Source organism: Scylla paramamosain, chromosome 6, assembly GCF_035594125.1.
Source record: "Scylla paramamosain isolate STU-SP2022 chromosome 6, ASM3559412v1, whole genome shotgun sequence".
NCBI lineage: Eukaryota > Metazoa > Arthropoda > Malacostraca > Decapoda > Portunidae > Scylla > Scylla paramamosain.
In genome coordinates, this window is record NC_087156.1 from 33,797,590 (window position 1) to 33,821,996 (window position 24,407).

The 24,407-nt window shown below is 41.9% G+C and overlaps 1 protein-coding gene across 6 annotated transcripts in view; it reads right to left on the reverse strand.

Annotated features, from left to right (window-relative positions):
• The window catches only part of LOC135101631 (regulator of G-protein signaling 7-like), a 52,379-nt gene that overhangs the window by 12,451 nt on the left and 15,521 nt on the right, over positions 1-24,407 (reverse strand). For all 6 annotated transcript variants that reach the window (XM_064005892.1, XM_064005888.1, XM_064005889.1 and 3 more), the window contains exons 2-7: positions 18,332-18,475; positions 9,570-9,717; positions 7,157-7,263; positions 6,588-6,639; positions 1,147-1,271; positions 566-664 (exon numbers count right to left, since the gene is read on the reverse strand). In XM_064005892.1, coding sequence (XP_063861962.1) covers positions 566-664; positions 1,147-1,271; positions 6,588-6,639; positions 7,157-7,263; positions 9,570-9,717; positions 18,332-18,454 — 654 coding nt within the window. In that variant the 5' untranslated portion in view covers positions 18,455-18,475. The remainder of the gene's footprint in view (positions 1-565; positions 665-1,146; positions 1,272-6,587; positions 6,640-7,156; positions 7,264-9,569; positions 9,718-18,331; positions 18,476-24,407) is intronic.

Consider the following 24,407-nt stretch of genomic DNA (forward strand, 5'->3'; position numbering starts at 1 on the left):
TCTCTCTCTCTCTCTCTCTCTCTCTCTCTCTCTGCAGTCATGCATGACCACAAATCTCTCAGTCTTGGTGATCACCATGGGCCTGATTGGTCATGTCGAACTCACATTCACCATAAGTATCCACGTCAGAGGTTTAATCCTCTGACATATCCAATTTATCACGCCTTCCGGCAAAGACTTGGCGTTTCTACGATGCTTCAAAGCGAGCATCTTACACATGCACACACACACACACACACACATATACACACACACTATATATATATATATATATATATATATTATATATATATATATATATATATATATATAATATATATATATATATATATATATATATATATATATATATATATATATATATATATATATATATATATATATATATATATATATATATATATTAAATGGTATATATAATGATTCCTGTCCACATTACTGGCTCTCAGTTATCTATCATGACGAATTCCTAAAAACTACATTATTGTTTCTGAACTCGTAGTGCTATCTGGTACTGGCCTATGAACCATCACTTCAAAGCAATAAGTCTCTCTCTCTCTCTTACCATGGGTCTATGTACATCCCAAAACGCCCGCTCCTGAGAATCCAAGACTTTCCTCTCGAGTTTGTCTCGCTTCTTGTCTACTTTGCTCTGCGCCTCAGCCTGTGGAGAAGAACGAGGACGAATTACTCATCACATTTCTGGTTAATACCCAATAATGTAGCGAGTCTACTTTATAAAATTAAACATTAGTTTCTCTCTTAAATATAGAGTACATTTTGTTGAAAGGCTCACCCAGAAGGTACTCCAATTTGTATAAAAGTACAGAAAGCGAAATGCGAGGTTTGATAAGGAAAATTGTGATGATAAAGTAAATGAGGACCTCTGGGGCTGGTCATGAGGTATATATATCACTACCACCATAATCACCACCATTATCACCACCACCACCATAATTACCACCACCACTTCCATCACCACCACCATCAACAACAACACAACGTCTTCAACCCGACAACGTAAGACAAGTTTCATAACAACAACACTAATAATAATAATAATAATAAAAATAATAATAATAATAATAATAATAATAATAATAATAATAACAACAACAACAACAACGACAACAACATCAGTCTCACCTGCATAAAAATGAACTCCCACTTCCGGCTAAACATCTTCTGCAGCCTGGCCAAGTTCTCCGCCTCGTAGTCCGCCAGCTCCAGCCTCGCTTTGTTCTGCATGGTTCGCTTACACAGGTACACAGCTGCCGGAGTAGAGAGGTTAGGCTATGCATGATTAGAAAATTACACAAATTTATGAATGAGGCTGACAGGCGGAAATACAGTACGTAAGTTTCATAGAGGAACTTCCACGTGTAGGCCTGATGGCTTCTTGCAACTTCCCTTATTTTCTTATGTTCTTGTAGTGTAATGACGACGTATCGGTGAGTTATTTACATCAAAGTGGGTGTTACTGTTGGCTGCTGTATTTCATCAGCTTTTAATCAACAAGGGTCCAGTAAAAAGTTATGATGGATTTTTAAAGGGTGTTTTCTTAATTCGTGTTTGCGTGATTCTAGTCATAGTTTAGCAAAATTAATGGAGGAAGACACGCATGAGAATCCGACTATTCATCTTTGTGGCCTTTGAAAATAGCAGTAGTCTTGAAAAAAGAGAAGAAAGCGTTTTAGGAATAAGGAGCCTGACTTTGAGTTTTTTTTTTTTATACTCTCTCTCTCTCTCTCTCTCTCTCTCTCTCTCTCTCTCTCTCTCTCTCTCTCTCTCTCTCTCTCGTAACAATCAAAATAATATAAATAATAACCTTCCATTACCAAATACATGTCGAGATGAGCGAATATTCAGTGTTTAACATTCACAAAACTCTAAAAAAATCGATGCACAGGTAAGTAAAATGATTACTGCTAAGATCTGGGTCACTGCACAATTGTGATTGCTTTAGCCGGAAATCGTTTGAAACCTTGAACTGATTCCCGTCAACGACCAGTGCCGGCAGGAAGTTTTGAGTCACAGCGAACCGGAACCGGAACTCATCAGGATTACCATACTACTTCCACATCGTACCGCAGGTCATGGGATTGCCGCGCGTCCATCAGTATGACGATAGTGTAAGTGTTTAATCCCTGACAGTTACGGAAGACAGCGCGTTGTAAAGAATATTCCGCCATTTCGTAACGTTACAATGCATCATGATTACATCGCTAATGTATAACATTTTATAATGAAAGTTATACAAGTGAACTTTTATTGACACCAAAGATGACTAGCACATCATCTGTACTGTAGTCTTAATTCTCTGTCGTTATTATAATCTGTATAGACAGATGTGAGTAACCGAGAGAGAGAGAGAGAGAGAGAGAGAGAGAGAGAGAGAGAGAGAGAGAGAGAGAGAGAGAGAGAGAGAGAGAGAGAGAGAGAGAGAGAGAGAGAGAGAGAGAGAGAGAGAGAGAGAGAGAGAGTTAAAATAAAAAGGACGATTAACTATTTCAAAATGTCAATCTGATATAGTATTATCTACCCTAAATCTCAGGTAAAAATGTTAGTCTTTTTTTTTTTTTCTATCATGAAATTTCTTAATTGATAGGTAGGAGCAGCAGACTTGTTATCTTCGTGTGTGTGTGTGTGTGTGTGTGTGTGTGTGTGTGTGTGTGTGTGTGTGTGTGTGTGTGTGTGTGTGTGTGTGGATGGGGGCGGGGTTGGTTGTACCTACAAAATGAGAGATAAGTGTGTGTGTGTGTGTGTGTGTGCCAAGTGTGAATTTACTTGTCTGTAAATAGTCCTCCTGTTTGACCTACGCACTAAAGCACAGATACTACAGAAAAAATAAAAAGAAATAAAAAACGTGTTCTTCTCTAGTCCATACACTATAATTCTAAGCTCTCCCGTCCCGCGCACGCAGCAGCCTCCACCTCCTGCTGTAGGTCCACCTCGAAGCACACAAAGTGTGAATTACTTGTCTCGATTAATATGTTCCGAACTTCCCCAACACTTTTCGGTGGAGAAGAAAAAAGGTTTCGAACAACTTTGCCTTTGATTTACCATAACATGGGATGGCTGAGGCTGTTGGTGTGTGTGTGTGTGTGTGTGTGTGTGTGTGTGTGTGTGTGTGTGTGTGTGTGTGTGTGTGTGTGATGAATATCTGAGTCATCTTCGCTCATTTCACAACTCTCTCTCTCTCTCTCTCTCTCTCTCTCTCTCTCTCTCTCTCTCTCTCTCTCTCTCTCTCTCTCTCTCTCTCTCTCTCTCTCTCAGCGCCGAATTATTATATTCTGAATGAAATCTACCGCAGTGCCAAATAATTTCACTGTACTTTTTGCTGCATCTCTGAATGAAACTGAAAGACACAGTATCACAGGCTGGTTAGGTGAGAATATATAACCCATCAAAGGATTCTCACCACGTCTCAAGCGGATATAACAATCCATTACGAAAATTTCCGATTCTTCCGTCATGAGCAGTGCAATGATTACTTCACCATTAAGCCCAGAAAAGGTGAAATAACGTCTGACCTGACCTTAGTTGATTTAACCTTGATTGACAAGCCTTAACTTATCTATAATCTAATATAACGTAACTTAACGACCCTAATTTAACGACCTTAACTTAACGACCTAACCAATCTACCCATCTTGACCTACCCATAACCTAACCTAACGTCACCTAACTTGACCTAACCTAACCTATATTGGCTTACTCATAAGCTAATGCGACGTCACCTATCTTGACCTACCCATAGGCTAATATAACGTAACTTAACTTGACCTAAACCTAACCAAACCTATCTTGACCTACTCATAACCTAAATAGATATAACCTAACCCAGCTTAATTAACCTAAACTCTTACCTATCTAACACCACGAGTAAATGTAACCTAACTCAACCAAGTCCAACCTAACATTAAGCTTTGACGAACAGAAATACATACAGTTGGGAAGATAAGGAGGCAACTATCTTGAGGAAACAAAAACGACAATTAGGCCACATTTGAAATTTTAACGCACTGCCATCCCAACAAAAACCCAATCGTGAAGCAAACTGTAAAACTCCAAGCTCTTCAGGATAACACCAGCAAAGTTGATAATCTTCTTGAGCAAGAAATCTGAAGGGAAAAATGCCTAGAAGTTCCCATTTCATTAAAAAAAAAAAAAACCCGCCGAATGTTTTAACACACACACACACACACACACACACACACACACACACACACACACACACACACACACACACACACACACACACACATACGAGAGCGCGCATAATATGGTAAATAAAAATGAGATTTCTACTTTAGAAATTGAGTACATATATTATTTTTTTTCATTTATGTGTTGTTGTTGTTGTTGTTGTTGTTGTTGTTGTCACTACATTATTATCATTATTATTATTATTATTATTATTATTATTATTATTATTATTATTATTATTAGTAGTAGTAGTAGTAGTAGTAGTAGTAGTAGTAGTAGTAGTAGTAGTAGTAGTAGTAGTAGTAGTAGTAGTAGTAGTAGTAATAATGGTACTACTATTACTACTACTACTACTACTACTACTAACTACTACTACTACTACTACTACTTCTGCTATTACTACTACCATTACTACTACTACTCTACTACTACTACTACTACTACTACTACTACTACCACTACTACTACTACTACTACTACTACCACTACTACTACTACCACTGCCACTACTACTACTACTACTACTACTGCTACTGCTACTACTACTATTCTTATTTATTTATTGTTGTTATTTACCTATTTATTGATTTAATTTTTTACTTAACACAAACTCACAAACACGAACTTAAAAATTACCAACGGAAAACTACAAGCGTGTTGGCAGACCCACCAAGAATCACGCGGGAGTTTCTTCGTGAAGTATCCGATAGACCATGAGAGGGAGAGTCAGAGAAAGAGAGAAAGAGAGAGTGGGAATACTGTGTGCCACTGTGCTCCCGTGAAGGTGCAGCTAGTCGTGTAGCGCAAGGCAGCACATTAAAAAGAATTACTTGGCCCATTACGTGTCTAATGCAAGCTTTATCCCGCTGAGGTATGGAGACAATCACCTGGCGGAGCAACCCGAGCCAGCCAGCAATGGGTTCTTCTGGGAGGCCTGTCTGGGTCGTTCTGTCTACCTGTCTAAGTCTCGTCTCTCTCTCTCTCTCTCTCTCTCTCTCTCTCTCTCTCTCTCTCTCTCTCTCTCTCTCTCTCTCTCTCTCTCTCTCTCTCTCTCTCTCATAGTCACCAGCAGTCAACAGGTCGTGTCCAGGGCTACTGTTCCTTCGCTTTCCGAACATAATTGGGATGAAAATATGCATACAGTTTATTCTCTTGTACGAAAGGCTATTTTTGTTGTTCTCTCTCTCCTCTCTCTCTCTCTCTCTCTCTCCTCTCTCTCTCTCTCTCTCTCTCTCTCTCTCTCTCTCTCTCTCTCTCTCTCTCTCTCTCTCTCTCTCTCTCATCAGCTATATAATTTCCTCCATTCCTTGCTTTCCTGGACTTGTATACGTTTGCTGCTTGACTTTGATCGACGCGTACACTACCTTGCTTATCCTTAACACACACACACGCACACACACACACACACACACACACACACACACACACACACACACGTTCACTCATAAGAACTTCACTCATCTCGAAATGTCTCCTTTAAGTACAAATCGAACGATATTCTAGCGGTCTGGGTGCTCCAAAAATTACTCTCTCTCTCTCTCTCTCTCTCTCTCTCTCTCCCTCTCTCTCTCTCTCTCTCTCTCTGATCATCTCACAGCGCGGTCTTAAATAACTGGATGGCGATGATGATGGTCGCGGTAGTGGCTTTGAAGAGACCGCGGGCTGACGACCTAAGAGCACCCCGTAACATGCCACTCTTCATCCCTATACACACACACACACACACACACACACACACACATGGGGTCATCCTTTCTTCGCTTCTCCCCTGTCTCCCTTTCTCCCCTCTGCTGGTTGAATCATGTGTTTGGATGTATTTTCGTTTTTTTGTGTGTATCTCTCTCTCTCTCTCTCTCTCTCTCTCTCTCTCTCTCTCTCTCTCTCTCTCTCTCTCTCTCTCTCTCTCTCTCTCTCCCTCCCTTTCTTTTCTTTTTTTTTTTGTTTCGACAAATAGAAATAGAAAAGAAAAAAGTCGCCGCTATTGTGAAGGCGAATTGAAGGCTCTTTGTAGCTTCTGTTGTGGTAGTGGTGAGGGTAGTAGTGGTCTCTCTCTCTCTCTCTCTCTCTCTCTCTCTCTCTCTCCTCTCTCTCTCTCTCTCTCTCTCTCTCTCTCTCTCTCTCTCTCTCTCTCTCTCTCTCTGTGTGTGTGTGGTGTGTTGTGTAGTGTCTTGTAATACATGAACAGAAACTCAACGCAAGCTAAATATAACTTAAGAAATATAGAAAAAAATAGAGGACAGGAAAATTTTGTAACCCAGGAAATAATGATTACAAGAACGTACTACTCAAGGCTGACAGCACACGCTCACTCCCAACTCCCAAGTCTACCACACCCGCTTCGGTACTCACACGCTTACACAACACAGCACAACACTCACCATAGTCCGTGTTCTCGGGCTCCCAACAGTTGGAAGGCCAGAAATAAGGAGTCTTTGCAGTGCACAGTTGACGAGAAGCGAGGGAGCGAGCGAGTGAGCGAGGACAAAAAAACCGTGATGACACCGGGGAGCAGTTTGGAGACGAGACAAAGAAAAGAAAAAAAAAATGAAGATAGAGAAAAGATTAATGCAAGTAAAAATATCTCTTTGCGGGGAAAGAAGATTAGATTAGCATTTTTACATGTATATATGCAAGTATTATTCTTTGCGTTATAACTACTGGGTATATCTAGAAAACAGTTGTGGTTTGTGGGAGAAATATCGCGTCATGTTATCAGCGAGAGAGAGAGAGAGAGAGAGAGAGAGAGAGAGAGGAGAGAGAGAGAGAGAGAGAGAGAGAGAGAGAGAGATCCAGACTAGGTATTTTATCCCTCAATTTATGGATACAGGTCAAATCGTACGACTAGACAAATAAATCAGAGAGAGAGAGAGAGAGAGAGAGAGAGAGAGAGAGAGAGAGAGAGAGAGAGAGAGAGAGAGAGAGAGAGAGGGAGCTGAGGACCACCTACCTGAAATCTGTAGAAGGTAGAGTCATTCTTGACGGAGAGGACGTGGTCGTCGATGGGGAAGAAGTAGCCGTGAGCCGCCACCAGGTGTGCCAAGTGCAGAGCCTCCGCTGGGGAAGACACAAGACACTCCCACGTCAGTCACTGTATAACTCATACAAAACACAGCAGTACATACAGGTACATCATACACAGTAACACCTTCCAGAACCACTCTATATAATATTTTGAAGCAACAGAACAGCCTAGACCATTAGCAAGGTACTAAATGGAAAACCCACGCTAAGAATAATGATAAGAAGTTACTCACAGCACTAAAGAGACACCTAACGTAACATAACGTATCGTAACGGAACGTAGCCTAACCTAACCTAATGTAAAATAACCTAACCTAACCTAACCTAACCTATCTTATCTTACCTAACCTTATCTATCCTAACCCAATCTAACCTAAAAGAACCCTTACCTAACTTAACCTAACGCAATCTAACCTAACTCGATCTAACCTAACCTATGTAAGAGCCCACGCCAGAAGTCACGCGTAGCACTAAAGGGGCACGACAAGAGCACTGGTATAAAATTAAGGGGACACTCCAATCGATGAACGTTACTTAGAGGAATGATGAGCGGGAGACGGGCCGCGATGGATGGGGTGATGGGGCTGCTGGTGGGATAGGAGGAAGAGAAGGAAGAGGAGGAGGAGGATGAGAAGGAGGAGGAGGAGGAGGAGGAGGAGGAGAGAAGGAGGAGGATGAAGAAGAGGAGGAAGGTTAAGAGTAAGGAGGAAGGAAGAGAGAAGGATAATAAGAGTGGAAGTGAAATATGAGAGAATGAGGAAGAGAGGGAGCCGGACGGTGGAAGTGTGAGAGGGATGGGTCAGGGGGCGAGGAACAAGGAGAAAGGTGAGAGGTGAGGCTGCATGGGGCGGAGGAGGAGGGAGAATAAAGGGGAGGGAGATGGACCGAGGGCATCACGACAGCTAGGGCGCGGGGATGGCCGTGGACGAAGGGAGAAGGCAAGCGAGAGAGATAAATAGGACAGTTAATACCCATAGCAAGAGAGAAAGGGAGGTACCAAAGACCATTTGCTTTCACACACACACACACACACACACACACAATGGTTGGTACCTCAGTGGCCCTTTTTTTTTTATATATGTATTTTGTTGCCCTTGGCCAGTATCGCTTTTACACATACACACACACACACAAAAAAAAAAAAAAAGGAAAAAATACACGTTATGTGACAAAAAGTTGATTCTCAGTTGGCGTTTCAGTGAAAGTCATGTTGTCTAAAAAAAAATCAACTACTATATAATTTTTTTCTCTCTTTTCTTTTCTTTTTTTTTCTGAAGTATTTCTATAATTCCAAGGAGAGAATGTACATGATGGATTTTCTGTAGCACTTGAAATTGAGGTGTGGCTGCGCGTGTAAATGAATGAATTAACAAACGAATAAATTAAAGAATGGAAGTAGCAGGTGACTAAGGAGGAAACAACTAAAGCTGACAAAGACGAGGATGAGGACGAGGGCAGGGAGAAGGACGAGGACGACAAGAAGAACGAGGAAGAACACAGAGAGACCACAAAGGGAGAACAAACAGCAGCACACTTCTTGCCTCTTACCAGGCTGTTTGTGATAAACTCTTCATTTAATCTGAAGTGCACGACGAAGAATAGTGATGGAGGAGGAGAGGAGGAGGAGGAGGAGGAGGAGGAGGAGGAGGAGGAGGAGGAGGAGGAGGAGGATAATAATAATAATAATAATAAGAAGAAGAAGAAGAAGAAGAAGAAGAAGAAGAAGAAGAAGAAGAAGAAGAAGAAGAAGAAGAAGAAGAAGAAGAAGAAGAAGAAGAAGAAGAAGAAGAAGAAGAAGAAGAAGAAGAAGAAGAAGAAGAAGAAGAAGAAGAAGAAGAAGAAGAAGAAGAAGAAGAAGACGAAGAAGAAGAAAAGAGACATCGAAGAAGAAGATGAGGAGGACGAGGAGCAGGAAGAAGAGAAGGAGGAGAAGGAGGACGAGGATCAGGAAGAAGAGAAGGAGGAGGAGGAGGAGGAAGAAATAGAGGAAGTAAAGGATATCGAGGAGGAGAAAGAAGAGGAGGAAGAGGGATACCTAGATGGAGGGAGTCGATGAGGAGAAGGAGGAGAAGGTGAAGGAGGAGCACAAAAGGGGAAACTTAGGCCCACATTTTGCAACAATTCTGCGCCGCACCTTCACTACTTACAAAAGGCTCAAGTTGAAATTACACCAGTTTTTAAGGAAGGACGTTTCTATGATTCTAGTGACAGATGAACAAGATTTCTACATTATTAACAGGAGAAACACTCGTGAGAATCATGTTTATGGCCTTTGAAAATAGTCGTCGTGACAGGGCAGTGTTTCTGAATACGGGGCTAAGGGCGACGGAGACACTCACTTTGGTCCTCCACGTCCAGGTTCCTCAGCATCCACAGAATGAGGTCCGCGCCAGTAAACACGGACGGGATCTTGGTCATGAAGCTCTTGACCGTACGCACAGGCACTCCCGTCTCCTCATGCTGCATCTGCTCCACGATCTTCTCCATCTGGCAAAGACAAGACAACCACATTAGCTCAGCATGATCGCGCCTCTTTTACCTCTTCTGCCAGTATCACCGCCACCCTTCATTCTTTAAAATCACCTGGTTTTATATTATTTTTATTATTTATTTATTTATTTATTTATTATTTTTATTTATTTATTTATTTTTTTTTTTTTTTTGCAGCCAGACGTGTTTTTAGTTATGAGAGGATTTGGATGATCATGTACTACTACTATAATGCATAAAGAAATACATGTAGTCTACACTTTTCTTTTATTTTTTTTATGCCTTCTCGTGTTTACGTCTTGCGGTGTTGTAATGGAGCCGCGAATCTTGCAAGCGCGCGCGCGAATACACACACACACACACACACACACACACACACACACACACACACACACACACGCAGAAGGGCAGAACTGCTAGCCTTTCTTTCACTCATGCCGGGAAAAAAAATCACAACTCCTAGATTCACGTTTCTTGCTCAGCATCCACTCACTGCCAGATGAACGCGGACAACGGAAAGTAAGAACTCATTCTGACTCCACCCGACCCAGAATTTCAATCCAGAGGAGCTCTCAGTTGGAAGCTCCGAGCATTGACATCAACACCAAGACACCAAAATCAAGGTGAACTGCAAGTAAACACCAAAGAAAAAGAGGAAAAAAAGAAAAGAAAAAAGTGAAAGAGTAGACACTTATTCCAGCTTGTAAAAGATTAAGAGAAGTAAAAGAAAACAACTTTTCACTCTAAATTTCTTATCATAATACTATCATACAGAGCGCGTTTCGTCTTTTCCCTTTACGTACAATGCACTTTTATTTTTTCATATGAAGAGTCAAGAGAGAGAGAAAGGGGGAGAAACGCATCGACAAGGAAGAAAATAAGAAATAAAAAAGAGAGAGAAAAAAGAAGAAAAAAAGGTAAGGAAAATGCGTGGGTGGAGCGCAGTACCCTAAAGGTGAAGGAGATTACCAGAAAGGCGCCTGCTAAGGAGTATTGTTGTTGTGTAGTGGCAGGGATCGATTCTGTGCTCCCTAAGCTCGCCTTAATTCCCCTCCAGCAGAAGCAGCATCACCAACACGCACATGCACGCGCCAACACACACACACACACACATACACGCACACCACGTTCCTCCCTCACCAGCAGAAGCGAATGATGTGAACTTAGGGGGACTGTAAGAACACACACACACACACACACACACACACACACACACACACACACACACACACACACGAAAAACACCTCCGTGCGAGCGCTTTGTGTCTTACGGATTGAGCTTCCCCATTTGAAGGGAGGCGGAGGGATAGGAAAAGTTTGTATACCCCGTCTCGGTGGTGGATCAGGTGTTTTCAGAAGCCCCACGCCTCTCTCTCTCTCTCTCTCTCTCTCTCTCTCTCTCTCTCTCTCTCTCTCTCTCTCTCTCTCTCTCTAGCTCCTCCGCTGTAACCTTAATTTGTTTTCATGGAGAGGGAGATATTCTTAGAAAGCTTTGATGCTCACAAGAAAATATATCACCAAGATAAAACGCAAAGGATATTTATTCTCCCGAGGTGCTCAGTCCTTCGATGCAAAAAGACGGGTTTGAAGAGGGGCAGGGGGAAGAAAGGGAGAAAGAGGAGGAGGAGGAGGAGGAGGAGGAGGAGGAGGAGGAGGAGGAGGAGGAGGAGGAGGAGGAGGAGGAGGAAAGAAAGAAAAATATGGCAACTAGCTACGTTAGCTTTCGTTTTTCTTTCTTTCTTTACTTATTTATTGGTTTATTTATTTATTTTCTTATATATTCATTTATTTATTTGGAGATCAATGACATTACTTTTCCTTGTAATCTAATGCATAACGAGACTTCTAGATGGAATGAAAATAATAATAGTTTTTTGATTAGTTATTCAGTTGACGTATGTATTGTGTGTATGTGTGTGTGTGTGTGTGTGTGTGTGTGTGTGTGTGTGTGTGTGTGTGTGTGTGTGTGTGTGTGTGTGTGTGTGTGCACCTATGCTAGTCGGGTAGTGTACAGTACGTATTTTACAACCTCTCTCTCTCTCTCTCTCTCTCTCTCTCTCTCTCTCTCTCTCTCTCTCTCTCTCTCTCTCTCTCTCACACGAAACATGAATAGATCAAATTTTGTGATGCTACGTAATGATCGCCAGCATGCTTATAGTGTGACTGGTGCTGAAGTGTTGTCATAGCGTAATTTATTCATCTATTTATTTTTCATATATAATTTACGTTAGGATATTCAGTGGACATCCTATCTTATGTACGTATATCTTTTAGGGAATTTGGGACAGGAGAGAACAATGCTAAACAATAATGACAAGAAAACTAACAACAACAATAACAACTACTACTACTACTACTACTACTACTACTACTACTACTGCTGCTGCTGCTACTATTACTACTACTACTACTACTACTACTATTAATGATAATAATAATAATAATAATAATAATAATAATAATAATAATAATAATAATAATAATAATAATAAACTGATCAAAATTTGTCTGACAGTGGCATCTGGCACGGGAAGTTTGAAAGTTTGATTCGAAACTTCATACAAAATTTCCTTCATGCAATGTTTTTTCGACCTAGCGACGTGTTTCCGTCCTTGAGTGTTGTTCATGTGTTACTTGATGCTTCCAAGTGGTTTGTGTGTGTGTGTGTGTGTGTGTGTGTGTGTGTGTGTGTGTGTGTGTGTGTGTGTGTGTGTGTGTGTGTGTGTGTAATAATAATAATAATAATAATAAACGGTTTATTACTTAGGCAGTTGACAAACTGAAAATGTACGTGTGTGTGTGTGTGTGTGTGTGTGTGTGTGTGTGTGTGTGTGTGTGTGTGTGTGTGTGTGTGTGTGTGTGTGTGTGTGTGTGTGTGTGTGTGTGTGTGTGTGTGTGTGTGTGTGTGTGTGTGTGTGTGTGTGTGGTGATCCCACACCACAGTATATAATGTATTACGAAAGAAGAAAAAAGAAAAGAAGAAAATAAAAAATAATAAATAAGAAGAAAGAAGAGAATAAGAAAGAAGATAGAATAAAGAAGAAACGAGAGAAGAGGATGGAATAAATAAGAAGAAGGAAGAAATGGAGACGATATATGAAATAAGAGAAAACAAACTTGTCATCGCACAAGAAGGAAAATTCGCACCAGATAATATTATAAAAAACAAGGGAACTCTGGAGGAAATATAGGATACACAAACACAGTCACAGGACACACGCAAGACACAACAACAGGAGGGCGGCCACAACACTACATGATGAAGGTAGCCTGGGTCAAAAGGGAATCAATGGAGATGTAGAGGACAAGGCAGAGAAAGCGATAGAAAGGGAAAGTAGGTCAAGAGGCGTGAGGCACCAGAAGGAAAGAAGGTCAACCTATAGAAACATACCAACGCCTACTTAAACTCCGCATCCAAATTGCCCCTATACTCTGACTGGGGTTCTGTATAAAGTACCACATCTGTGGGCGGATCATATGCGTAAATGAGAAACGTGAATGGTAAATATGTAAAATGTTATGACAATAAAAATAATTTTCTGATGGAAATAGGCAGTCCCAAACAATTGTATATGAATAAAGTGGCAGAGAGAATTAGACAGCAGCAGACAATAAGGCACAGGTTCCAGAGACCTGACCAGACAGGGATCGGGATGGACGGAATAACTTAAAATAAGTGGAACTTGAAAGTGTAATGCCGTCTAGAAGTCAAGTATCTTATTAAGGGAGGAGTAGGATATTTACATGTTGTTTTATGTCTGGTATGATAGGTTTGTATGGTGTGCGAAGATTGACTTAATTACGGAATATTTACGGTAATTGACGTGATGCTGATATCATGTGTATTTTTCTGACTGAAAATTAATAGCATTGATTGAATATTAGCTGTGTTTATGAATTTGATATTGTCTGTGCTCTTGCACGATGACTGCGTTAAATAATGAATATGTTGAAGAGATGTAAAGTGACACCAAATAATTTTGAACGAACTGAGGATGAATGCGAGTGAGAAATTTGACTTGTAAGAATCTAAATAATTAGTAGTAATTAATTAAAATTTGAAAATGTTTGCGAGTTTCCAGTAGGCTTGAAATACCAAATGCATGCAACATCTCGGTCCACGACGTGTGTGTGTGTGTGTGTGTGTGTGTGTGTGTGTGTGTGTGTGTGTGTGTGTGTGTGTGTGTGTGTGTGTGTGTGTGTGTGTGTGTGTGTGTGTGTGTGTGTGTGTGTGTGTGTGTGTGTGTGTGTGAGTTCAAAGGGCGTATGCTGCTGCTCTCGTCTCTTAGAACCGTGATGACGAACAAATCTATATTACAACTGTAGAAGCACGAAAATATTATCTCTCTCTCTCTCTCTCTCTCTCTCTCTCTCTCTCTCTCTCTCTCTCTCTCTCTCTCTCTCTCTCTCTCTCTCTCTCTCTCTCTCTCCGGGGGTTTTACAGATGCTAACATAAATAAACTGTTTTCCAATTACTAACCACGAATAAGACATAACAAACGAAAACTAAAACATACACAAATGCATCTCTATGGACTAAAATTCAATACCTTCTTATTTTACCAATGACGCTGTTGATAAAAAGTGCCGTCAATTTCTAAAATGCACTTAATACTTTGGTGAAATGCAAAATGTATCTACTGTTTTGCGTTTTCATCAATTAGGCTTATACCACGTAAGAGTTTTCCTGATAGTACCTGCCGTGGTGTAGAGTAACGTAATAATTCCTATGCTGAACAAGTCTGAACACCATCCCCTGCTTCAAGGTTTCCGATCAGACTGTATAATTATGACCTGCTGGCTTACTGCTTACTGCTGGCCTCCGGCTGCGTTTACTTCTGTATTTATTTATCTATTCATTGTGCGTTTACTTTCGTTAGCGCTCAGGTTAGGAAAAAAAAAATAGTTTCGACCTTGAGTGAATTTTAGTGTAGTCATATGTAATATTATGTAACTCTCTCTCTCTCTCTCTCTCTCTCTCTCTCTCTCTCTCTCTCTCAGGTCCCGGTAATGACAGGTGCGTTGGTTTTGTCGGTCTCAAGCCTCACTGAACAAACTGAGTGGGGCCCTGATGAGTCACACAGTAGATGGTGTACTCCTTTAATGTGCAGGGGTCACGACACGCCTCACACCTACACGACGGCCAGGTGATGGAGTCAAGTGAGGTCACACACACACACACACACACACACACACACACACACACACACACACACACACACACACACCACTCATTGCCACACACCGCCAGTCTCCAGCACCACACTCTCCCATAACTTCCCCCAAACACAGCACTTGAGCAGAAAAGCACATCACCACTCCTATTCAAGTGTGTTATAAACCCTTCTCATCTGTCTCTCCCCTTCACCACCACTGCAGCAACTAGTCTTTCTGTTCTTCCTCCTTCTCTCCTCCCCTTCTTCTGTTCCTTCTCTCTAGATGTCACAAGAAGGGAGAAAGAGACGCAAGGAAGTAAACCCGTCCTCCTTTTCCCTTCCTCCTCTTCCTCTCCAACCTGCAGGTACCCCTTCTCCCTCTCCTCCCTCCATTCCCTTCCTTGCCTCCCGCCGGCGTAAAAATCGATGCCTTGTCGACTTCATAAAGCTTTCTCCGTGTTTTTCCTTGTTTGGTCATAATTAGCAGAAAAATTAATTCAGGCTTGTATCGCAGCGGAAGGAAGGACGGACGGGGACGGGGCTTACTTCCTAGAGAGAGAGAGAGAGAGAGAGAGAGAGAGAGAGAGAGAGAGAGAGAGAGAGAGAGAGAGAGAGAGATGGGAGGTGGGAGGAGGGGAGAGAGGAACACACGCACGACAGATTACATAATACCATATCTACTTCCGTCGACTGCTACTTCCATTGTTTAATACGGGGCGACGACTTATCTCAGCCTGCGTGATGCCAGAGGTAACCAGACCGTCAGCGCTACGTGACGAGACGGTGCGCGTGTAGGGAGCCAGTGCTAGTGATCTTTGTTATGTTATGAGATGTTATGTTTATGTTATGAGCTATTGGTGCTGATTACGCATGTTTATTATGTTATGAGATGTTAATGTTATGTAAAGGTGCTGTTCTTAATTATGTTGTGTTACGCGCTGTTAGAATGCTGTTCCGCTATGTTATGTTACGTTAAGTAGTGTTCCGTTGTGCTATGATGTCATGTAGCTATGACTATCTGAGCTGCCACGTGTATCCTCTGATGTTATGAACTATGAGTGAAGGTTTTCCCCGCCCGCTCTTGTGTGTGTGTGTGTGTGTGTGTGTGTGTGTGTGTGTTAACCGATTTGCGTCACGTTTGTCCTGTCTCCCTAATATCTATTTTTATCCACCTTAGTCATAAACTCGTTGATGTTTCCTGTACTCATCACCTTCACCCACATTTGTCTCATTCCCAGCGTCAGCTCGTCTAACTGGAAGGATGAATTTCTTAATAATTTTCGGGAATTTACTGTTTAATATTGTACACATGACTCTTAGTTTTTCCCTCGGCATAAGATCCTCCCCGTCCATGTTTCCTAATTCCCTTACTGCCCTGACCACTGTAATCAAATGTACCCTTCATGTCTTTTTCCTCCAGTGCTGTCAGTCTTAGTTTATACAATCTCTCTTTATACAACTGTGTTAGACTTGGGCCTATATTCTTAAACGTTTCGACGTCTCATTTTGAACACTTTAAACACGTTCTAGTCGAGGTTGTCAGGGTTTTCGAGGGTGTTTATATGATTCTAGTAATAATTTAACATCTACGAGTATTTTGCATTATTTGTGTGGGATAACACCCACGAGAATCCGATTAAACATTTATGAGGTTTCTGAAAGTAGTTCTTATGAGAGCCCAAAATGTTTAGCAAATTGGTCCTTGATGTGAATCTGGATGCACATCTTGGTACAATCTCTCTACACTTTTTTGTATTGTGATAGCCTAACAGCTGCATATCTAAGCTTTTGATATTATCACAGGCGCTATCAGTTCTCTCAGAATTTCTTCGTCTATATACTACGCAGGTGAATACCTTTGTCAAGTTTATCACGCATTTGTGCGTGTGTGTGTGTGTGTGTGTGTTAGGATTACGTGATCAGCACCAAAACTACGGCTAAGAAAAAAAAATAATCAAACAGGAAGCGACCGCCACAGATCCGTACACACACACGACGTGAATAGTAAAGGGGAGAGCCTGATCACATTAGTCCTCTACACCCGCCACGTCACGTCACGCCACGCCACGCTACGCTACGCCACACCGCCAGGAAGAAAAGGCAGGGTGGAGAAAACAGACAAATACAGAAATGGGCCCTTGACAGCCTCGCTAAAGTAGTTTGTCTCGTGCATACACAGAGGAAAGTAACCCAGCCCTCCCTTGTACCTCCTTTCCCCCAGCCAGGCCCTTTCTTCCTGCCAGGCGAGGACACTGTCACGTCACCAGCGGCGAAAAGAAAAAATAAATAAATAAATAATAATAATAATAATAATAATAATAATGAAGCGCCAAGTAAAAAAAAAAAAGATGTAAAATTTCCCTCTTAACTTTATAATATCCATGCTGTGACAACAATTTAAGCATGCGTGTTTCCATATATTTTCATTCATTTTTACTTCACTTTTAGCGAATCAGAATTTGACATTTCAAGAAGGCGAGCAAGAAAAATACAGCTTTTTTTTTTTTTTTTTAAGCGAAAATTATGCAGAAGATAATAATTATAATCTGGCCGTCCCCGCATTTCTGTTCTGGTCTTGGTCTAGAAGTGGCCTCTCAAATCATAAGCTCCGGAGACCATAACAGTGCAATCCCTCCACCACCGCCACCACCACCACCACCACCACTTCATTATCACTATCATTGGCACCAGTACCACCACCATTACCACGTCATTAACACTATCATTAGCACCATCATCACCACTATTACCACTCCTTATCACGATCAATGGCGGATATCACTAACTCACAACGAAATAGACACCCGTCCTCTCCCAATCCTCACTAGTCATGATTAGAAGTTCGTGTCCTGTTCGTCTAGTCCATCCCGTCCCAGTCCTTCCCTGCGCGCCTCCAAGTCTCCTTCCACCATTAAGTTCTTGGTCTGCCCTGCCTGCGTGTCCCATCTCCGAGTTGTCATTCCGCTCGTGTCGACTCTCCATGATCTGCCAAACCCCTCCTGATCCTTCCCGCAACGACCAGCATCCCTTCAGTCACTTTCCCGCTCCGTTCGGTCTTCATTCGTATTTCATTCAGTTTATTCGCTTCCACTATCTATTCAGTCACCTTCACTCTCATTATTCCATCATCGTAACTTTCATGTCGTGCAATCACCTTTCCTCATTTAAATAATTCATCCTCCCTCTTATTTAGATTAACCACCGTCACTCTCATCTCAGTCACTTTCTTTCTCAGTTTCAATCACCTTCATTCTCAGTTTCAATCACTTTCACTTGGAATTTCAATTGCTTCCATCTCCCAAATTCAATTATCTTCTCTTACTTAGATCAATAACCCACACTCTTACTTCCAATCACTCTTACTCACTTTCAACTCCCTTCACCCTTACTCTCACTTTCAACTCCTTTCCTCCCCTGCGCTTCACTCTCAAACCTCTTCCCCCTCTGCGCCTCACCTTCTTGTACACGATGTGGTTGGGGGTCTCCTCCACCGGTGCCGCCGCGCCTGTAGTGGCTTGTCCATTGTTGACTTCGGGCTTCTTCCTCACACCCACGCGCTCTGTAGACATGCTGACCATACCTCACTCGGCCATAATACCCTGGGGGAGAAGAAAATACCGAGCACGTTAGTAAGTTATTAAGGGATTGGTTATTTTTCAGTGTCTCGGTAAGAATCATGTGATGCATAAGTTATTAAGAGAGGAGGATTTTGTTGAGTTCTGTAGACTTAATCACTATACATCCCTCGGCCATAATACGCTGGGGGAGAGCAAGGAACAAGGTACGCTAATGATTTATTGGTTTTCAGCGCCGCAGCAAGAGTCATGTGATGCATAAGTTAGAAAGAGAGGAAAATTTTGCGGTTAATTTCTATAGACATGCTCACCATACTTCACTCGGCCATAATACCCTGCACAGAGAGGGGAAGACACAAAGTACGTTAGACTGACTGGTGTTTAGCGCCGCAGCAAGAATCATGATACAGACATTAGCAAGAGAGGGGATTTTTATTGAGTTTTGTAGACATGATGGTCACACCTCACTCTGTCATAATACTCTGGGAGAGAGGAACACACAAAGCACGTTCGTAACTTATCGACTATTTTTCGGCCCTGCAGCAAGAGAGATATGATGCAGGTTACTCGTATTAACAGAAGAGGCTTTTGTTGTGTTCTTTAGGCATGCTGGCCACGCCTCGGTCTGCTATAGTGCCCTGTAGCGAGAAGAGACATTGAAATACACCAAGCTAGTAAGTAATTGGTTTTCAGCACCGTAGCATGTCATAAGGGAGGAGGAGGAGGAGGAGGAGGAGGAGGAGGAGGAGGAGGAGGAGGACGACGACGACGACGACGACGACGACGACGACGACGACGACGACGACGACGACGACGACGACGACGACGACGACGAAGAAGAAGAAGAAGAAGAACAAGGAGAAGAAGAAGAAGAAGAAGAAGAAGAAGAAAGAAGAGACGAAGAAGAAGAAGAAGGAGAAGAAGAAGAAAAAAAAAGAAAAAGAAAAGAAGAAGACAACGAGGGCGAGTTAGATCTAATGGCTCATAGGAGAGAGGAAGAAACATAGCAAGTTGGACATAATACACCGGGGGAGAGGAAGAAAGAAATAGATTGTTATCCATAATAGCTGCCTTGAGGGGCGTAATAGACTAAGTTAGCCCCATAATACCCAGGGGAAGGCAGACGAGGATATAGAGCAAGTTAAACGTAATACCCTGTGGGAGTGAGGGAGGAATAGAGCGTGTCGGTAACAATGATGTTTTCTTCCATCGTAGCAACGGGATCATGTGACGGCTGAGTTGGTGAAAGTGGAAGATGTTAATGCTGTGTTGATTTTAGCAGAAATAGATAAATAAACCAAACAGAAAAGAAATAAAGCGTAGTAACAATGATATTTCTTTTTTTTTTTTTTTCATTATAGCAAAAGGATCATTTAGCACCCAAGTTAGTGAAAATGGAAAATGCTGCTGCCGTGATGATTTTAGCAGAAATAAAGAAGTAGAGCAAACAGAGAAATAGAGAAATAGGGCGTGTAATTAATGCTTATTATCATCGCAAGAGGATCATTTAGCGCCTAAGTTAATGGAAATAAGATGCTGCTGCCGTAATGAATGTAGGTAAAAAATAGAGAAATAGAGCAGAGAGAAGTAGAGAAATTGAGTGTTTAAGGAACAATGATTCTTTTTTTTTTTCTTTTTTTCTTTTTCATGGTAAAAATAGGATCATGTAGCACCCGGACTGGTAAGATTTTTTTTTTTTTTTTAATGTTGCTGCCTTGGTGATTTCGGCGAGTCTTGTACCGGAAAATGACAACCGAAGAACAGATACCAGGGGACTTGCTGCTCTATTACGAGGGTATCTGCTGCTTTATACACTACTATCAATAAATTACGTGTGGGAGAACGGGCTACACATAGAACAAGGCCCCTTACAGCCCATCATATCCCTTACAAAAAAAAACAACAACACAGGGGCATGGAAATTTTACAGTGAACAACAGATAATTTTTCTTCCCTCCCTTCCCCCCTCTCTTTTTTTTTTAGGGTGTTAGGGAGACCAGCCCGGAGAGAAATAATAATAATAATCTCACTCACAATGCCGTTCCTTACAAATATAGGGTGTTCTGTAGCCTAGACACAGGGATGAAGAAGGTAGAGACGAAAATAAAAGGTTACTCGGGGAAAACATAATACAGTAGCTATTTCTCATTCCCATTTCCTTCATCACCATCACCATCACCTCATTCCACACCTAGCATCACCGCATCATCGCTCCAGCACCAGTCTTTCACCATTATCACCTTTCATCACCTCTCAGCTTCACTTTCACCAGCCCTACACCATTCATCACTCCCGTCACTATCAGTCATCTCATCAGCACACTCCTAATAGTGAATGAAAGAATGAAGGAAGGAAAAGAAACGTAAGGAATAAAATTTTCATTCCCTTTCTACCTGTGGGGCTAAAAAAAAATGTAATTAATGGGAATTCTTATATGTCAAGACTTTTATCCTGTAGAACGAGATGGACGAGGATGGATGGCCAGTCTAGTTCAAGAATAAGACACAACAATGCACTGCAATTTTGATACTATAACTGCTGGTGCATGAGGGCATTGCTGAATGGCGCATGGAAAAGCAGAGTGAATTCGTAATGTACACCTGCTCAAATTAGTGATGTCATGAAGCCCACAGAATTTTATATCAATAAATCGAATTGAAATAATGGGCTTAATGAACTTATTTATTTTGAGAGCTCCGCAAAAACCAAGAACTTGAAATGCGAGAGGAAGCGAAGGTACCAAGAAATGGGAATGCGAGAGGAGAAACCAAGAACTTGGAATACGGGAGGAGGGGAAACCAAGAAATGAGAATGAGAGAGGACGAGGATGAACCAGAAATGGAATGAGATAGGAGAAAGAGAATCAGAACTGAGAATGCGTGGAGGAGGAGGAATGATGAAGAACTAGGAATGCGAGAGGAAGAAGAGGAATTAAGAACTGGGAATGAGATGGGAGACAGACGCTAATTTTTTTTTCTTTTTTTTTCTGGAATATTTTCTAATATATAACATTACTATTTTAGAAGCAACAATATTCGTATAAATCATCGTTTACCTACACTGAAAGTAAACCCACACAGCACGAGGCAGTCTTCATATCAGCCTACGTAATCTTCCCTTTATCCTCCCTTCACTTCCGCGCGGGTCAGACGTCTCCACATCTCTCCTGACCCGAGGATTAAATAGATTTCTTTTAATGATGAATTTGGGATTTTTTTCTTCTTTTCGTGTCCGGCGTTCCCTTTGATGCCGCTCAATCGTTCTATTACTACTTAGCGAGTCAGCGTTTAAGAATAGACCGCTCTCTCTCTCTCTCTCTCTCTCTCTCTCTCTCTCTCTCTCTCTCTCTCTCTCTCTCTCTCTCTCTCTCTCTCTCTCTGATTTAGTTATCCATTCATATCATTTGACTTGTATCTATAAATTAAAGGATAAAACATTCTCTCTCTCTCTCTCTCTCTCTCTCTCTCTCTCTCTCTCTCTCTCTCTCTCTCTCTCTCTCTCTCTCTCTCTCTCTCTCTGACGTGATATGCTAATCCACTGCTTAACCAAGTAACACGTGACTGCCCGGTGCCACAACACACACGCTGCCTCAGGAATGCGCGGCGAGCTTCACCTTCAGTCACTCTGTCTGGGAACCACTTCAGTCACGAGAGCTTCACCTGATGACATCAAATCTTCCAAGGTAAAGACACGTCACTTTTCCATTCATTACCTATCTATCTGTCTATGTGTGTCTATGTGTCTAGTCTGCCTGTCTGTCAGCGTTAAATGAATACATCGTAATGGAAAGTAAATGTTTGTATGACACATGAACCCTGGCCTTAACAGAACGCTGGGAAATCTGCACTTTAATTTTTACATGAACAGAGACAAGCCGCGAGAGAGAGAGAGAGAGAGAGAGAGAGAGAGAGAGAGAGAGAGAGAGAGAGAGAGAGAGAGAGAGAGAGAGAGAGAGAGACAGACAGACAGACAGACAGACAGACAGACAGACAGACAGACAGACATACAGACATACAGACATACAGACAGACCGACAGACCGACAGACAGACAGACACAAAAGTAGAAAAACAGACACACAGACAGACACAAAAGTAGACAAACGCACACGCAGACAGCCACAGAAATAGACAAAAAGACACATAGACTGAAATACAGACAGGCCGATAGACAGATAGAGAAGACAGAGAACGGAAGAAAAAGAGATAAAAGAACTAAAAATAAATAAATAAAAGGTAAATTGGCACTCTGCTAGACAAACTCTTTTCTTTTTACATTTTTTAAAGCACCTCAGAACTCACAAAGTGTCCAAGTTTTAAGAAGCACAGTAGTGGCGGGACGGCTCCTGCTGCTGCTGCTGCTGCTGCTTCACTATGAACTTCAGGCTCTCGTATACCAAACAAGACGTGGAATATTTACAAGAATCCTACAGTAAAAAGGAACGAAGCTGTTGTGGTTCCAGCGAACATACAGGTAACTTTTTTTTTTATATATAGGATTAAGTTACATCTTCTTGACTTATATTTTTCTATAATGGCTTCTTTTTTTTCTTTAGATGATTGTTTACAAGTACATATAACTTCTTTTATTGTTTTTCTAACGTGTAAAGGAGAATGGCCAAGAATGCAAAACGTAGAAAACAGGAGGCGCACTCAATTGCTGCTCCCCAAAAAGAATTCCTTAAATAATGTATGAGTACATCTTGCTTCAACTAAAGGACAAGTGACTCTGAGTGACTTTCGTGCATTCCATCCATCTCATTTATTATCTGGTGAAATACACGTGTTTTGATCGGCAGGTGACAACTTTTCCCCGTCTCGTAATTGACTGATGTCTAAGTTCACGCCTCGGTTACTAGGGAATCGATGACGCAGGGGAGCCAGATAAGACCGCGTCACAAAACACGACATTTAAAAGGTGTACAGTTTGATATTTATGAAGAGGAGGCACAGACACGAGCCATTTGCCTCGACGAACATCAACATCAGAACATTGCATTGCATCAGAACATCAATAGAGCACACACACACACACACACACACACACACACACACACTTACACATGCGCACCGTCTGGAAATAACCGATGCACATCACCAAGAATCTCGCACCGTCATTACGTACTGACATTACCTGTCTTGACGGGAAGGAAGGAGAGACACGAGACAAAGACCACCGGAAGACACACGCGAACACTTTCCGCTCCCATGATTAAAAAGAAGAGCAATAACAGACCCGAGACGGCGTTCTCAAACACTTCGCCGTCTTACCCCGACGACGTTTAACAGGATGCACTGGAACTTATTGAAATTTTTAAGTGTTTTCACGGTTCTTTTGATAGCCCAAAGATTATTCTTCATCATAAAAGGAGAAAACACCCATGAGAATGTAACTAATAATCTCCATAGCCTTTTAGAACTGTCATTTCAAAATATGTGTACCGGAAAAAAAAAAAAATGGTACACGCAAATTCAGTGACCAAATGCATGGCGGTTCTCGTGCCGGTCCGTCTTGTTTGTTTATACTGAGTCAGCTGATGCGCCGTGACGTCACAGGGGCACTCGTGGAGCAGGAATTTATAGTAGAGGTATGTACAGCGAGGCCTCTCCGTTTGGCATGCACTCGAGAACCCAAACATCTGCGAGTAAGGAGTGGTGATGAGGTGCGTTTGATGAGGACGCAGGGTGGTGGTGGTGGTGGTGAGAGCAATGATTCTACCTCCTTCACTCTCCCTCCTGAACCTAAAATCTGCGAGTAGGGAGTGGTGATGAGGTGCGAGGAGGGAAGGTTTGATGAGGAGCAGTGTTGTGGTGGTGGTGGTGGTGAGAGCAATGATTCTACCTCCTTCACTCTCCCTCCTTACCTCTCTCCCTCCCTCCCAGCCTGTCTATGTCTTATCAGGTAACGTTTTACTGTTCTCTTGGCTGCTTCCTCCACCTCCTCCTCCTCCTCCTCCT